Consider the following 16,982-nt stretch of genomic DNA (forward strand, 5'->3'; position numbering starts at 1 on the left):
GCTGCACACCACTTTGAAATCATAAGAGTTATAAACCCCACCAGACACTAACTATCGCTCCAAAACCGCCGGTATGGTTATCTACATACCCCCTGCAATTGCCCCATGTCTCAACTGAACACCAGACAGTGAGTCAGATCCATCAAAGAGGCCTTAGAGCCAGCTGCAGCCAAAATGGCACAGGCCAACCTAGACTCCCCAGCTTCCTGCAAAGTTTTCCCATACCTGCACATGGAAGATGAGGGAGATAACAGAACCAGCTCTTTCTTGCCCACAAGAAAATTTTGAGCATATCCTGAACTGCTTCAGAGGATTGATTGGCATAATAAGATGAATAAAGCCCTGCAGGCTACATCTAAACAGATTATAGACAAACTTACCGGGGAGATCCGAGAGCTAGGCCAGCAGACTGCAGACACTCCACTCTAAGCTGAGTTGGCCCAAACTTCATATCAAGACATCCCCGAAAGTTTTGGAAGACCGCCAGTTCACAATCACAGCCTTACTCCACCCCATATATCCCTGTAGAGAAGATAAAATCTGAGCGAATCTGCCAAGCCTTGGTCTGATGCACACCCCCAGGGATATCATCACTAAGTTTCTGTAATATTGCACTAAACAAAGCATCCTGCAGATGGCCCGCTGCATACAGAACCTGTACTTCCAGGGCTATGACCATCAGATATTTGGGGATTGGGACCACTCATGCTCTACCGAGATCTCCCCTCAACTGTTAGTCCCACTGGATGGTGCACCCTGCTTGCTTCTCCATGAACAGACTCAGACTCTGAGGAATGAATGAGGAACTTTGAGGTCTAACTGCAAGCATCATCTGCAACGTTAGATGCTACATGCCTTACCATAGACTTGTTGTTGTCAGTTCCCCTTTGTTCTTTGGGATGATCTTGTTCTCTAAAAACATTTGAGGACACGCTACAAGGCCCATGCCTCTCCTCTCCCTGCTGTGAACCTGGGTGTCTTCCGAGTGGACCTTAAGTGCCAGTCTTGTCATTGGTACCGGAGCTATCCAAACTGAAGCAGCGTGTGTTGCCTGACAGGGATGACTCGATAGCAGGGGCGTGCGGTCAGGGGAGGCAGAGCCTCACCTAGAATTATGGGGAAAAAAGCGGCCTGCTTCAAGTTTGAAGCCGACAGCTTTTTCTCCATTCAGATCGGCATCTAATAGGTTACAGAGCAGGGAAATCCTCCCCTCTGTGTAACCCATCATGGATGAAGCGCTGCCTGTTAATTACAGGCAGCGCTGCATCCGGCTTTTGACAGGTAGTTAGTGAGGGACAGGGAGGCTCCTCCCTTCCTCCTCCACACTAGCTTGAGGACGGGCTGGAGGTGTGGCCTTGTCCAACAGGGGAGTGGCTTCAGCCAGCCTGGCACCAGGAAGTAAGAGGCCGTAGTCACGCCACTTCAATAGGATGCCGGTCGATGCGTTCCAGCGTGGAACGCGGAAGAGACCGCTTGCCCATTTTCCCGCACTTTCGGGCTATTTAAAGCCTTCCTCAATGGTAGCAGGGCGTTCCACTATTGAGGATCGAACACCCTGCTACTACCCACAGTGAGGCTGCTCCCTGGAACCAGGACCCCTTCTAGGCCGCCTGACCTTCTCCATAAGGAACCTCTGAAGGAGACCTGGATTTGCCTAAGGACTATCAGCATAACCTCTCTTCTGAGAAACCGCAAGTACCCTGCCTCTGTGGTTGCAGGATTTCTCATGCCATACAAATTCATGACGTGTTTTGCTCAATGACTTTACTCTGAGATATTGGCTTAACTGAAGTTTATATTGAGACATTGCTGATCTGAAGTTTATATTGTGACATTGCTGATCAGAAGTTTATATTGAGACATTGCTGACCTGAAGTCTATACTAAGAGATTGCTGTTCTGAAGTAGACTGTGATATTGCTGATCTAAAGTTGATACTAGTTCACAAATAGTGTTGCCTGTGATCCTGTTGTATGAACTACCGTTCCCATCACACACTCACCTTAATTGAGATTCTATATAATTTTACCAACTCAGCAGTTGCTTATGAAGTAATAACACTGCTAAAGAGACTTTGTTTTCACACGGCGTATGATGCAAGAGCCTCTAACTCACCATTAGTCTGTGAGTGACGCCAGAGGTTCCAGCCTGAATAGCCATCAATCCCGCTACTTGTGGGTCACACCACCTGGCTTCGCAGTTGAGATCCTACCCTTAACCTTTGCTTGCACTGGGCGTTACACCTACTTATCAAAGCTACTACCGTGTTTCCCCCGAAAATAAGACACTGTCTTATATTTTTTTTGGCTCAAAAAAACACAATAGGTCTTATTTTCGGGGTAGGTCTTATTTCTTTTTTTAATGTACAACAATCCACACTTAATCATGTAGAAAAGTCTACATGTATCCACATACAAAAATATGGTGATCAGGGCCATCAGGGGTGCTGTACCTCTCCAAGAGCAATTTGCTAACCAATCGCTGGCCAGAATGAGTGAAGCGCACTTTCACTATGGATTTCTCACAGGCGGAGTGCATTTGGTATCACTCCACCTGTGACAGGAGCCGGCGCTATAGAGGCGGAATCGGCTTATGTGGCTCTGCTCCCTCCGGTGCCGCCTCGCTTCCTCTAGCGCCGGCTTCGTTGGCACCGCTGATTCTCTCCCGCGGCTCTTCAAGTTCCCACTTATGTCACCACCGGCCCTGAGAATGGTCACAACTAGGTCTTATTTTCGGTGTAGGTCTTATATTTTAGCAATTCCCAAAAATAGTACTAGGTCTTATTTTCGGGGAAACAGGGTATATCTATTCTGGGTTTTGCCCATTGCCATCTCCTCCCATGCAATCTGAATTCTGCAAAGGCAGGTACTGCAGTTTATTTAAAAACAAGGTAGACCAAGACTCCCTAAATACACGCATTTCTGATCCAAAGCTAACAGTGGGTTGGGCTGCTCAAACACCCACCTTGTGGATGTCCCTAGAGGCAGCCCCATGTGCATAGAAAACCTGCTCTGGCTATCTGGCTAAGGACAGAATAACCCTATATATTCCCAAACGAGCAATAAAATCCTTTGGAGGCCGGATATCGCCTCACATCTCTTCTTTTTCAAAAAAACAATCCTTTCCCCAGGTCTAGAACCCCCTGGCATCTTTAAGTATTGGTTTTAATTAGAAATTGCCCACTTCCATCGGATTCTTGTTAGAATAACTACCTTTTATACACTATAAGATACTTATAAATTACCTAACTCAGAACATTTTACATATTTGCAAGTTAAGCACTTCATTGCCTTTATGGTCCGAACTTTACCTTCCAGTGTGACATTCACACCCTCTAAACAGCAAAGCAGAAATGACCCAACACCTCGGATCTGATCTCCTTGCTATATAATTTACTTCTCAGTAAGCCTTTACCACTGATTCGCAACTACATGCAAAAATTAACAGCAGACCTGAATATAAACATTGGAACCTGAAATGCGGCCACAAATTTGGAACATTACAAAATCCTGTTCCCAAAATAAACTACAAAGTGCTGATCAGACGGTACTTAGTAACAACTAGTCTTTCTCACAAAACCCCAGACTGCTCACCAAACTGCTTTTGGGGATGCCAGACACTGGAAACCGTTTTACACAAATGGTAGACAGGTCAAACATTCAGGAGCTGTGCAAAAGGGTTTATGATATGTTCCAAATTTTGCTACAAAGCCCAATCTGCACAAACCCTAGTTAGGCACTTCTCAATCTAAAGCTGGAAAGACTCATACAATATCAACTCCCTCTCATGAGACATGTTCTGATGGCAACAAAACAGACCATCGTGAAGGTGTGGCTGTCCAACACACTCAAGCTGTCCGAGGTCAAATCTAAAGTCCATTAGACACATTAACAACCCACTGTCAGCAAAACTCACAGACACTATGGCCAAATTATAGGTAATTTGGGATCCCGGTTTCATCCACTTGCTGCCGGGAGATTTTAATTACCGCTTAATAGATCTATGACTACTGGAACTACCGTTGGCTCACAGAATCTTGAATCTCCTAAAAGCTCCAAGGCACTGAAATACTCCCATTCTCTTTGATTTCTAAATAGTGAGCACCACAAGACCTATAACAATTACTCTAGGCGAAAACCAAGAACTACAAACAAATTTTTATACATCACTGCTGTAATTTATGTTCTGACTGATGAGTTCTCACTTTTCTAGCTGTTTATATTTTAAGAAGGCAGAAATATGGACGCACAGAGTGTCTGAGAGTTATGACTATGCATAAAAATTCCAGTCATTTAATCTACAGCCCTACATTTTCAATTTGTAATTACACAAGAATCCAAAAGTCACATCTGGTGACAGAGATTTACAGATTCAAGCGATAAATAACTGAAAAAGTGCTAAAGGAGAACTGGATGACACATGTTGCAGAGCCTATGCTACAAACTAAAGTATAATTGTTCTATAATGCACATGACGTATATCTTCTTCAATGGATTACATTAGGAATAGTGATGTGCTCAAATAATACAGTGGAAAAACGGTAATAAATCTCACTTGTTAGCCATTGCTTACATTTTATTCTTGTGTGCATTAAACCATAAACTTAATCTGAGATGGAGTAAGTCTGCTATTTGTCAGACTATATGAAACTATGTAACAGAAGCAGCAGAAACTATATTACAATAGTTTACAAGCTTAAACAATAAACAAAGATTTCAAATCAACAGTGGGTAATTGTGGGCACAGCGTTCTGTTTAGGGCTTTCCTCTCATATATATATATATATATCTCTCGATGGACATGTGCCCTTTTTCAACCTGACTATGTAAAATGCCATTGTACACTAAGGGTCCATTCAAACTATAAGGGCTGACTTGCGTTTTTCCACATCGGATCAATGCCAGCCAAAACAATTGTTTTTATGTGCCCTGTTCACACCACAATGTGGGTGTGATATGCAGTGGCCTGTGGTAAAATGCATCATGTAAAATGAAATTTTACATGATGCATATCTCACACTGGTTCCACTCAACACATATGTCCATAAACCTAGGCTATTTATCCTCGAACAGAAATTTTCTCACTGGTCAGCAGATTGGTCATAACATTTTTTAAAAAAAGGCCAACAAAAATAAAGCTGCTTGATGGCTGTAAAGGATGTCTTAGCACTGGTGTTTTTTACATCCTACTTATCAGAGAGATACTTGTGAGAGGCAGGAAGGGCGTGTGTTCCAGCATCACCAGCAGGTGTTTTCCAGGACAACATCTGCTAAAAGGAGGTGCGGCGGTATAGCAATTTCTGGATAAAAGAAATCAGTAGGTACGCTGTGTGCATCTCCGTGTTTAATCTTCCAATTTCACTGGGACATAACATTAATGAAGCACCAAAAATGTTCTATAAAAACAGAAACATTTAATAAATAAATACTTGCCATTCTATTTTACTTTTGTTTTACTGATATGTTCTTTGTATACGTTTTAATTTTCTCAGTATATCCCTTTCTTTCTGCGCTCTTCTTCAAATGATGTTGGTTGGAGTAGAACATATTTAAAAACGTCCCGCTGTGTACATTGATGACTGCTGGAAAGACCACTAACCTGACTGCAACTGCACGGTAAAGATCCGTATAGACTCAGAAGAGATGCACAGGCAGGAAAAGAGTGGGCTGTATTTCACATAAGGAAATACAATAAAAGAATGAGATAAACAATATTTAAATATTCTGCATGGGTGCATGTGAAACGGCTATGATGTTTTCCGCCTGAAGGTGAAGAGATAAACATTAGAAGAGGTTACAAGTACAGACATTCCTCGTTTAACGACCTACCTGTTTACCGACTGCTCGGACTTACGACCGGGGGTATGTTTTCAGACTTACGACGGAATTCGGACTTGCGACCGTGCAGCGCGCAGTTCAGACGTAGGAGCATGAGCGGCATTGCGGCTTCTTCTACAGTACTGTACAGTGCGGCCTATGGTGACTTCTACTGCTACCCTACGACATATGCAGAAGATCACATTTCCTGTGAACCCCAAACTAGAGTAAATTGCTCTCATGTATGCATTGCTATACACAGTATGTGCCTTAATAAGGAACCAAGATAGCTTTGCGTTAGGGACTACAATTTACAGAGATGTCTTCATGTGGCAGTATGGCTTCACGTGTATTTGCAAATGTATGCAACAAAAATGTAGAAAATCCAACTACTGCAAATGTTTATTTCTCATTGCATCTCTTTAAAAAAAAACCCTGAAACTCCAGTTTAAATACATTACACATAGTATATTTTTAAAGCTAGATAGAAAGAACATGTAAGCGATGAAGGTAGAATTAAAACATTTTTAATATGAATTTAAAAAGAACTTTGTAAGAGATGTCCTCTTTGAAATAAATATCCTTTACACATAAACAATATATAAAATAAAGCTCTAGCATAAGTTGTAAGTCTATGCTCTACACCTCAAAGATCACAGGTTATTTGGCCATCTGCGTTGTGCTGTAAAGCTCTGCTACCAACATTATACCTCACAGTGGTGACAGCAGAGTGATGGCAGGCCTAAAACAAGGCAGTTTGAGATCGACAGATAATGACTCTAATCTTAATTGAAGCTGTCTGTACAAGTTTCAATAACAGAAGGTTTTGTAAAACAGTAAAATAGACAGACTAGCTTCCTATGAAAACTTTAAGTAGTTGAATTGACAAACAAGCAGTTCCACAGAAAAACACAGACCTGTTAAAAGGTAACTAAAGTCATATGCATGCTAAATAAAATGTAAAGTTACCCTGAAAGCAGTAAAGTAAAACTGAAGGCTTCTGTATGACAATCTAAATAAGTACCAAATCTAATAACTAGGTGATTTGCAAGCCTCGTAAATTAACCAGTTGACATCCGCGGTGTTAAACCCCCTTCCCATCCAGGCCATTTTTCAGTATTCAGCGCTGCGGTACTTTAACTGACATTTATTCCGTCATGCAGCGCTGTACTGAAATGAATTTTATACCCTTTTTTGGGGACAGATAGAGCTTTCTTTTGGTGGTATTTATTCACCACTGGGGGTTTTATTTTTTTACTATATTAAGGAAAAATTACCGAAATTTAAAAAAAAAAACAGTTTCCCCTATATTAAATGATAAAACATTTATTATTACCCAATTTTTTGGTAAAATATAAAAGATGGGGTCACGTCGGGTAAAAAGACACTAAACATGTCAAGCCTTAAAATTGCGTGCGCGCGCGAAACCTCAAAAAACGATAATACCCAAAATTGGCCCTAGGCGACGCTTTAAAAGCTGTTACCGCTCATCAGTTTAGTGTTATCAGTGATTGATGGCCCTAAAATGATTGCTCTCACTGCGACGTTCGCGGCGATATGTAACATGTGTAGCGCAATTGTAATTTTTGCGCGCTGGGGCACCGGACGCGTATTTACGTTTATAGGCGCGTAAACGTGGGGGTGGGGGAGTTAAACATTTTGGGGGGGTTTTTCCCCTTTTTTTATTAGTGACTTTTATTTTATTTAACTTTTTTATGTGTTACATTTATTTTTTTTTATTTATATTTATTTTTTTGCACTTATTGTTATTGCTATTATACGGGGGGGTGCCGCGAACGAGCACATAAGCCGACCTGTGACAGTCTTATTGTCACAGGTCGGCTAGAACTATGAGGTGAGTGAAAACCACTCACCTCATAGTTCTCCTTTAAACTAAAATATAAGATTTGTGTACATAGTGTAATTTATTTATTTTTTCTTGAAACCACTGAGGTTCAGAAGTTAAATCTTAAAAATTAAATCAAGTACCCTACCTATTAACAAAAATGTACCTTATTTGTGTATCACTCAGCTGTAAATTCTCAAATCATCCCTAAATTCATGCTGGTGTCCTTTCTGGAGGGTCGTTACTTTTGATCCCCATGGTCCCTGTGTGTGTTGTAAAGTAGTCGACGCTCCAAGGCCACTCCTGTGATAGACTACAATCTCATGTGTAGTTTACTCATTTGTATTGAGATTGTAGTCCATCACGGGAGTGAGCTTGGAGCAGTCACTACAGTGATCCAGTCAGTTACACACTCTTCCTGTCTTAGAGTGGCTCCCCCCAATGGAGAAGCAATGGAGCCACTCTTGGAGAGAAGCATTGTCAGCCTATGGAGAGGGTAGTGCTATAAACGCTAGCAGATTTAGACGGACTTGACTTACAAATTAAAGTCTAACTCCATCTTTTAATCAGTAACAGTTTTTTTGTTTTCGGATAAAGGTTTTACATAAGTTAATAAAAGCTGACCATTATAAGTATCTCCACCACTTTTAAATGGTTTGTCTCAACCTATCTGCCACTTTTGCTGAACACAGTTTGGTCTGTTGGACCAAACTGGAAGGTGAAAAATAACAGACTGACAGCGCCTATAACAGGTACTGAGACATTTTCCCGGTCCGCAGCTGCAGAGAACGGGAAATGTCTCAGTGCCTGTGAGTAGCGCTGCCAGCTTCCTGGCGGGCTCGGCACGTGGAGCTGCGAACACGCCCGAGCCCATCCTTATCTGTAACGTCCACGCAATGAACAGCCTGCATGAGTGTCAACTCTGCTCTGAATTCAAGAGCAGTGCAGCATTATTGCTACACAATCATAAGAAGGTACATTAGGTGGACTTCAATGGCAGGATTAACATTGCCAAAAGTATTGTGACACCTCTCCAAATCATTGGATTCAGGTGTTCCAATCACCTCCATGATCACAGGTGTATAAAATCAAGCACCTAGACATGCAGACTGCTTCTACAAACATTTGTGAAAGAATGGGTTGCTCTCAGGAGCTCAGGGAATTCAAGCGTGGTACCGTCATAGCTTGCCACCTGTGCAATAAGTCCATCCGTGAAATTTCCTTGCTACTAAATATTCCACGGTCAACTGTTAGTGGTATTATAACAAAGTGGAAGCAACAGAGAACAACAGCAACTCAGCCATTAAGTGGTAGGCCACGTAAAATGATAGAGTGGGTCAGCGCATGCAGAAGCGCACAGAAGTTGCCAACTGTCTGCAGAGTCAATAGCTACAGACCTCCAAACTTTGTGTGACCTTCAGATTAGCACAACAGTGCGTAGAAAGCTTCATAGAATGGGTTTCCATGGCCGAGCAGCTGCATCCAAGTCTTACATCACCCAGTGCAATGCAAAGCATCGGATGCAGTGGTGTAAAGCACGCCGACCACTGGACTCTAGAGAAGTGGAGACGTGTTCTCTGGAGTGACAAATCACGCTTCTCTGTCTGGCAATCCGATTTTCAGGGGTTGGGCTTGGCCCCTTAGTTCCAGTGAAGGAAACTCTTAAGGGATCAGAATACCAAGACATTTTGGACAATTTCATGCTCCCAACTTTGTGGGAACAGTTTGGGGATGGCCCCTTCCTGTTAAACATGACTGCACACCAGTGCACAAAGCAAGGTCCATAAAAGACATGGATGAGGGAGTTTGGGGTGGAGGAACTTGACTGGCATGCACAGAGTCCTGACCTCAACCTGATAAAACACCTTTGGGATGAATTCGAGCGGAGACTGCGAGCCAGGCCTTCTCGTCCAACATCAGTACCTGACCTCACAAATGCGCTTCTGGAAGAATGGTCAAACATTACCATTGACACACTCCTAAACCTTGTGGATGCCTTCCCAGAAGACTTGAAGCTGTTATAGCTGCAAAGGGTGGGCCAACTCAATATTGAACCCTATGGACTAAGACTGGGATGCCATCAAAGTTCATGTGCGTGTATTTACTGGACTTTGTAGGGGGACTAAGGGAAAAACTGTAGGTTCAGACGCACTTATGTATAATTGCTGGATCACTTATTTTTTTTAAATAGGAGGCCATAGTTCTGCCCAATTCTGCCAAGGACTGGTTCAAATAACATTTGTAATCTACAAATATAATTTTTTCATACTAAAAACTCATATACACCAAAAATCATGCAATTCAATGTGAATGTATAAGTGCATTTTCATAAATTTTGATAACACAATAAGTTGGGAGAAATGGATCTTAATGAAAGCAGCAGATTTTCTAATATCCGTGTATTTTGCCAGTGCTGGAAAAAGCAGCAAAATGTATGACAACAAATCTTGTGACAACAAATCTTGTGACAACAAATCTTGTGGCAACAAATCTTGTGGCAACAATCCTCAAGGGATGAGAAAGCAGAGTACACACCAGCTGCATTCATTCTGGTGAGATAACGTATTAAACAAGCATTTCCCAAACCTGTCTGCAAGACTAACAATGTCACCATGCACATGTGAAGTAATAAGCGTCTCGGCAATACAATTTTGCTTATTTTCTGGACTGGGAAACCTTTTGCTTAATAATCATTTGTTATTTTGCCAATTCATATTAACAGCATTCAGCTGTAATAAACCAAAATCACTGCTATCAAGGATTTATTTTCCAACGTCTCCACCACTTGCTTGATTTACCAACTTTCAAAGCCCATCCGATATATTAGTAAAAACACATTACTTTAGTGAGTCCCTTCTGGTCAGCACTTTTGTAAATAGAATAGTGCAATGAGTGCATGCCCCTATGTGATTGTGCACTGTTCATAAGGTAGGCCAGAGAAAGCTGGATAAAAAGCAGAATATGCAGTACCAATATTTTTGGGCATCCATCATTTTGATGACCTTGCAGCTTTTGAGAGTCTACACAAAATTAAAGAGTAAATCCACGTTTGGAGAGAACAGAAAAAAATCAATGCTCTCTGGGTGATCAATGTACATTATTAGGGTTTTAACCAACTAAATCAATGCTCTCTGGGTGATCAATGTACATTATTAGGGTTTTAACCAACTTTGCTGCAGCATGTCTTTTCCAAACTGATTCTGAATGGGGGGCTGGGTTAATTATAATCAGTTTGTGGGTTTCCTGTGTTGTAATAGGGAAAGGTACAGTGTCGGCATCCCTTTAATAGTAATTAACACAGCCATGGCTTCATCAGGAGGAACATATTCCAATAACTATACGGTAATATCGAGTGCTATTAGAAAATCATAATTCTATTACAGAAACATGATTATTGGCACAATGTAAGCATACATAATTTAACCCTTTAGGACCACAGGCATCCTGGAAAAAGACTGTAGTAGCCACAGCTATCACAGTGGTTTACAGTGATTTTTTTGGGCCCCGTCTATCACTGTGCTGAGTGATGTCCCCTCTGCTGTAAAAACACAGAGGGTCACCTGATCGGCACAGAGGCCATTCAGCAAACTCCTAGTATTTTTGTCAATGAATACTAGGTGTTTTCTGATTTGACAAGGGGCTGGCTGTGACATCACTGCCCCTTCCATCCTGGAGGCACAACAGTCAGAGGAAATCCCTTCAAAAGTTATTTTAACATATACTACTTTGGCAAAAAGGTCAATCATGGCTCTACTGCATTGCATTCTGTTGTTTGCTCATCTAATATTAGCAGCTTTTTGACAAAAGGAGAGAGCAAAGTGATGACCTCCTCAGAGTGCTTCCACACTCGACTCACAGGCTGGGGGAGGTCCTAAACCAGGATATATTACCTAACTGCAAAGTAGCCATCATAGGCGCCTGAAGGCATGTGGCACCTGGGTAAAAAAAACAAAACCACGCACACAAACTTCACCTGTGTATTTCGCTCTTAATTCAGCCTTAAACATTGTACTTATATTTTGCTTTATTTACATCTACATTTACTTCTAACAGAAGTCACCAGTAGCCAGGTTGAGGCTGGTGCAGGTTGTGCAGAAGAATGTGTCCAAACTACACATTAATTTGGTAAATTGTGCACAAACTTCACACCAATTTGGTGCACGGGTGTGTTAAATTTGGCACAGAAACTGCAACAATATGCTGAAGTGTCACAAATCGTAACATTTCACATTTGGAGCAAAAGTTGCACCTGCCCATTAAAAAAAAAAGGTTACTTTCAGTCAGGCCAAGTTATCTGCACCTGAATTCTGGCACAGATACAACAATACATTCTTCCCATTGTCTCTAGTATCTGAGTAATAGCATTAAAATAACAAGGACTTGTAGTTAATAAAGACACAACTATAAACAACTAGAAGTCTCTTTCATTATTAAGCATGCACAACTAGAACAATTTAAGAGTGAATATTCAGATTCTTGCTTATGCCAAATTGTGATTGATGCAAAGGGAATTCTCGCTTGAACAAAGTATTATTCAGCAACAACAAAGGGCCTAAACCAACAATTTGTAATTTCTGCGTTGATAAACAAATAAAGCCATAAGGAGAGACAAGAATAATTACACACCAGGGACCGTTTTGTTAATCCCTTCATGTCTTCAACTCTCCATCCATAGCATTCTCACCAATACAGCTTTTTTTCTTGCATTTCATGGCAGGTAAACTGACAATTAAACTGATGACCTGTTGGGGCTTTTAAAAATGCTGGCTATAATCAATTTGGGGTACGCACGCGATTTTTAAGCTTGGCATGTTGGGTATCTATTTACTCGGCATAACCTCATCTTTTATGTTTTATTAAAAAAAACATTTTGGGTTTGATAGAGTTGCGCTAAAATCATGCGACATAACATTTTTCAATTGCCACCATTTTATTCTACAGCGTCTGTGCTTTTCAGGAAATATATAACTCTCGGCGGTTTTAAGTAATTTTCAGGCCTAAAATATGGATTATAACATGTGTGCAAAAAAAAGCATTGGCAACTAAATGGTTAAAGGGATAAAATATGGGGAAATGTGCATGTATTGTAGAGATGTACTGATAATGCTTGTTTTATTTTTTGCCTCGACATACACTTTAAAGGAGGAAAGGAGTGAACATGGGGCAGAGTACAGAGAAGATTGCTGACAAACTCCAATGGAGTGCAATAGAGTTGGGGAAAGATGTCCAACTCCCAAAAGTATTAAGGAGAGGGGTTAGAATGTGACAACAGAGTGGAATATGAGGCACATGCTTGGAAGTCAGACACCAAACAGGAGTTGATATGCAGGAAGTGGCTGAAGCCTACAGTGACAATAAAGTAAGCCTGCACATGGATACCACACACAAAAAGCTTGGATTATGTACAGAATTATACTAAAGTCGTGCTGTCAACGAATAGCTGTCAGAAAGAAATGTGCACAACTATGAAAATATAAACAGGATGTAAGAAATAAAGTCTTTCCATTCTGGACATTTCTGACAATTTACGTATACATGCACACATAAAGGAAAAACAAGTCAGAATGCACTAGACTCATTTTTGTACAGCTTGCTTTCCTTTTTCTATCTGTACAAGCCTCTGTCTGACAGTTATTCTTCTATTAACAGCACAACATCCTTATTTATTTCTATCCATACATTACCCAAGCAAAACATCTGTCAGTACATTCCCGTACAATCCTCTTTAATCAAAACAAACCCCAGTGTTACAAAGCAAGGCAGGCTTCCTCTGTAATGGCAATGAAGTGATGATTCAATTACTCCCATTATGGCCATAAATCAACATATCTGAGTAAGTTTTACAAACTGGATTACATTTAAATTATCTGTCCAAGCAGCCGAACTGACAATGACAGAGACAAGTGCAGGGTGTTCTCCTTTGGATTATACCAGATGCTGTACAGTCTCCTGGAAAGGTCTATTTTTGCTTTCGCTCATCACGACACACATCATAGTACGCCATCTGTTAGCATTGTATATAACTGCACTGCCGAGTCATTAAAAAAGACACACATGCATTTTTATGCAGTACATACACAAACATACTTATAGGACTATGATTACAAATATGTGATTAATGCTTGAGATAGATAATACAAAAACTATTTTAGGGTAAGTACTGCAATAACTCAAAATATGTGCTCACAGAGATGCACTAAACGATCCCTTTAAAACTGTCAGAGGGCTCGACAAATTCCAGGCGCCTGGTCGCCAATGTGACTACAAATTGCATCCTGGCGGCCTGGCTTTTGTCAGCCCATTCACTGCACCTTTCTTCTATCGCCCGACGCCCGGGACATGCAGTTCCGGGCGCTGGCGGGTGTTTTTTTCTAGCATTTGACCCCATTTGCAAGTCTAAATGGGGCCTAATAGAGAGAGAATCTCCCTAATGGTGACATAGGCAGTAATAAGAACCTGACGGGGACTCTAACCCCTTACCACTCTATCTAAAAAAAAAACCAGCATTTTGCCTTACGTTATAGAGTTCAAATAAGCTGACACTACTAAATTTGGCAAAAATTACCTATGATCATGAAAAGGTTAATACAAATATGAAACATCTGTATGAAAATAACAGTGATCAAGCTGCAAGTAGCTACTCAGCTGGATCCATAAAAATCATGACACCGATTACTAGAAATCACTTTAGGTTTACACAATAAACACAAAGTAAATAGCAGGCACTGTCAGCTGAGACCGGAATGGAATATTGAAATAGTCTTACTGTTGATGAATAATAATGGCCCCACATGACTGGCAGTAAAATGTGTATTGTTCTTCACGTCTTAGCATCTCCTTAACCATTGGAATATTTTCTGTAAAATAGGAAATACGATAAAGGGTTAAACAATTTATTGAGACTTTAAATAAGTTACAGACTGATAGGAACGTGACGCTACACCGCTGTTCAGACACAAGCTTAGTTAATGACTTCACACATAGAAAAACAACAGGAATACATGCCAAAAAACAAAACGCAGGGCAGGGCAAAGAGACAACAGGCTCACCATAAATGAGCTCCTGCACAGTGCTGATGCACATTCATATGGAATTTTGGGTTCTCAGCTCTCCCACTAAGGCGCCAGTGAGGCACCCATGCCTTCAGGATGCTGGGGTCTAAGGCAAGTATTTTTTTCTTCCATTGGTTTACTTTTTTTTACTTTAATGAGAGTTTTTTCCTTTAAGGGGGATGGGGGACTTACATTTTCAGACAAGGTCCACTTTAAGTACCTAGGCACCTAAAGTTGAAGGTATGAATACAGCATGTAAGTATTTTTTTTCCCAAACCATGGATTTCAAGATCTTCCTGCTGGTGTAACGCATATATGCAGCGGCATGGTGGGTGGGTTTTAATGCCGGTGTTCTATCGAATTCTCCAACTCGTCGAGACCTCCAACTCCCGTCAGTGCGCCTGCGCAGCCACGCAAGTGAGGTATCAAGCTCTACAATCTGCGGCAGTGCCCCTGCGCGGGCACCCGACGCCACAGGCAACGACGGGAGTTGAAAAACTCGATGACAATTTAGAAGCCGCACAGGTGCACCTATGGCAACTGGAGAAGCCAACGGGGATTACAAAAACTGTGAAGGTTGGCGCAGGCGCAGCCTCGTTGAAGTCTACAACGGACGTGACGTCACGAGTTGGACGATTGAAGTCTACAACGGACGTGACGTCACGAGTTGGATGATCTCGACAGAACATCGGGCTGTCGCATATATGTCCACAGAGCTCCACTGTTGTGTGCTTATTGTGCACTGTAATACAGCAGGAAAGAACTGGCAAGACTGACAACACTGCTTGGGACCTCAGCACAGCAGAGGCAGCATTGTCCGGTCACTACATGAAGCTGGGACCACACTGGATTCCTGGTGGATCAACAGGTATTCTTCTCTACTAGCAGCATTTTTAAATAGACAAAATATGGAAAATGTGCATGTAGTACAGCAATGTACTGTATAATTCTTTTCTCATTCTGCCCAGACATACACATTATCTGTGCTATTTTATAAGAACTTCTTTGTTCCTTTTTATCGGATGCAACAAAGTCTCTAAAAAAGGAAAGGCGTGTCGCTCAATAAGGTAAAAGGTTGAGCTGAGAACATTTTTTCAATCCAATTAGCCAAAGTAAAGACGGGACACAATAAATCTGAAGAACGTACAGCAGATATGAAAGTACACGTGTGCCTCTGGATACCCAAGTGTGTCCCCTCTACACCTCCTATCACTGCATTCATGTCACTGCTGAAGCAGGAGACCTCAACCTGAATCACATGCTGTAGCAGCAGGCACAAAATCAAACGGAGGCCAATAAGTTTTAAGAACTCTACAATTCTTTTGCAAGTATAAAAGGGCCAAAGGGACTCATATTATTTTCAGCTAAGATAGTGTCGGAAGCAGTTGTTCAATAGCACCTTTCTCTCTGTGATGCTCATTAGAAGAACTGTAGGTTGGGAAAATGATTGATTTTCTTTGCTGCTGGAGCACTCCTGAATTAGAAGAAGAGGAAAAAAGCTACAACCAACGTGAGATTACACAAGGAAACAGTGCCCTCAGCTGGCCAAGCATTACAACCAGAGCAAGCCTTTCATTCTGAACACATTATTACGGAATATGCTGACCTATTGTACATTATATGCCATATTAATGTCCCAATACTTAAGCTTTAAAAGAGCTAGCCTTGAATTTATAGCATATCTAAACCCAAAAACAAAAAAATTATATATTGCAGCTTGCCAGTCCCTAGAGGAGGTAGCTACATTATTTTTAAGGCTTTAATTTTAACCTGTGCTCAGTCCGATAATACATTTCCTGTCATACGGTGGCTACACTCACTTCTCCACTGTACCTAGGGAAAACAACAGAGCCACCCTTAGCAGCATTGTCAATGTGTGGAGAAGATAGTGTTAGATGGATGGACGGTATATACACTAAATACCAAATGAAAGCCCAAATTCAGATTACAGCAGCAGTTTTTTTTTTCCTTTTGTGATAAAAGTTTTACATAAATAGATTAAAAATGACCATTGTAATTACCCCTGCCAGTGTTAAATGGTTTGTCTGAACCTTCCAACTAACACTACTTCTGGACAAAACGTTTTTTTTAACTCTTGGCTATCGTGTTACAAAGTCGGGGCGATACCATGTTGGGTTACCAGACAGTGTGGCCTCTTGTTTGTTGTTAAAGCGTGATGAAAACGTTTGCTTGAGAGTACATATATCCCTTGTTTTAGTTATCCTAATAAACAATTTTACACACGGAGTTGGCGCTCTGTTCCCTTTTG

General features: G+C 41.3%; 1 protein-coding gene across 1 annotated transcript in view; it reads right to left on the reverse strand.

The window, feature by feature from the left end:
* UBE3D (ubiquitin protein ligase E3D) overlaps positions 1 to 16,982 on the reverse strand; it is a 127,865-nt gene that overhangs the window by 86,646 nt on the left and 24,237 nt on the right. The window contains exon 3 of the mRNA XM_018560866.1: positions 14,428 to 14,518. Within this exon, the coding sequence (XP_018416368.1) occupies positions 14,428 to 14,518 (91 nt within the window). The remainder of the gene's footprint in view (positions 1 to 14,427; positions 14,519 to 16,982) is intronic.

This window comes from Nanorana parkeri, unplaced genomic scaffold, assembly GCF_000935625.1.
Source record: "Nanorana parkeri isolate BGI_ZX_2015 unplaced genomic scaffold, ASM93562v1 scaffold483, whole genome shotgun sequence".
NCBI lineage: Eukaryota > Metazoa > Chordata > Amphibia > Anura > Dicroglossidae > Nanorana > Nanorana parkeri.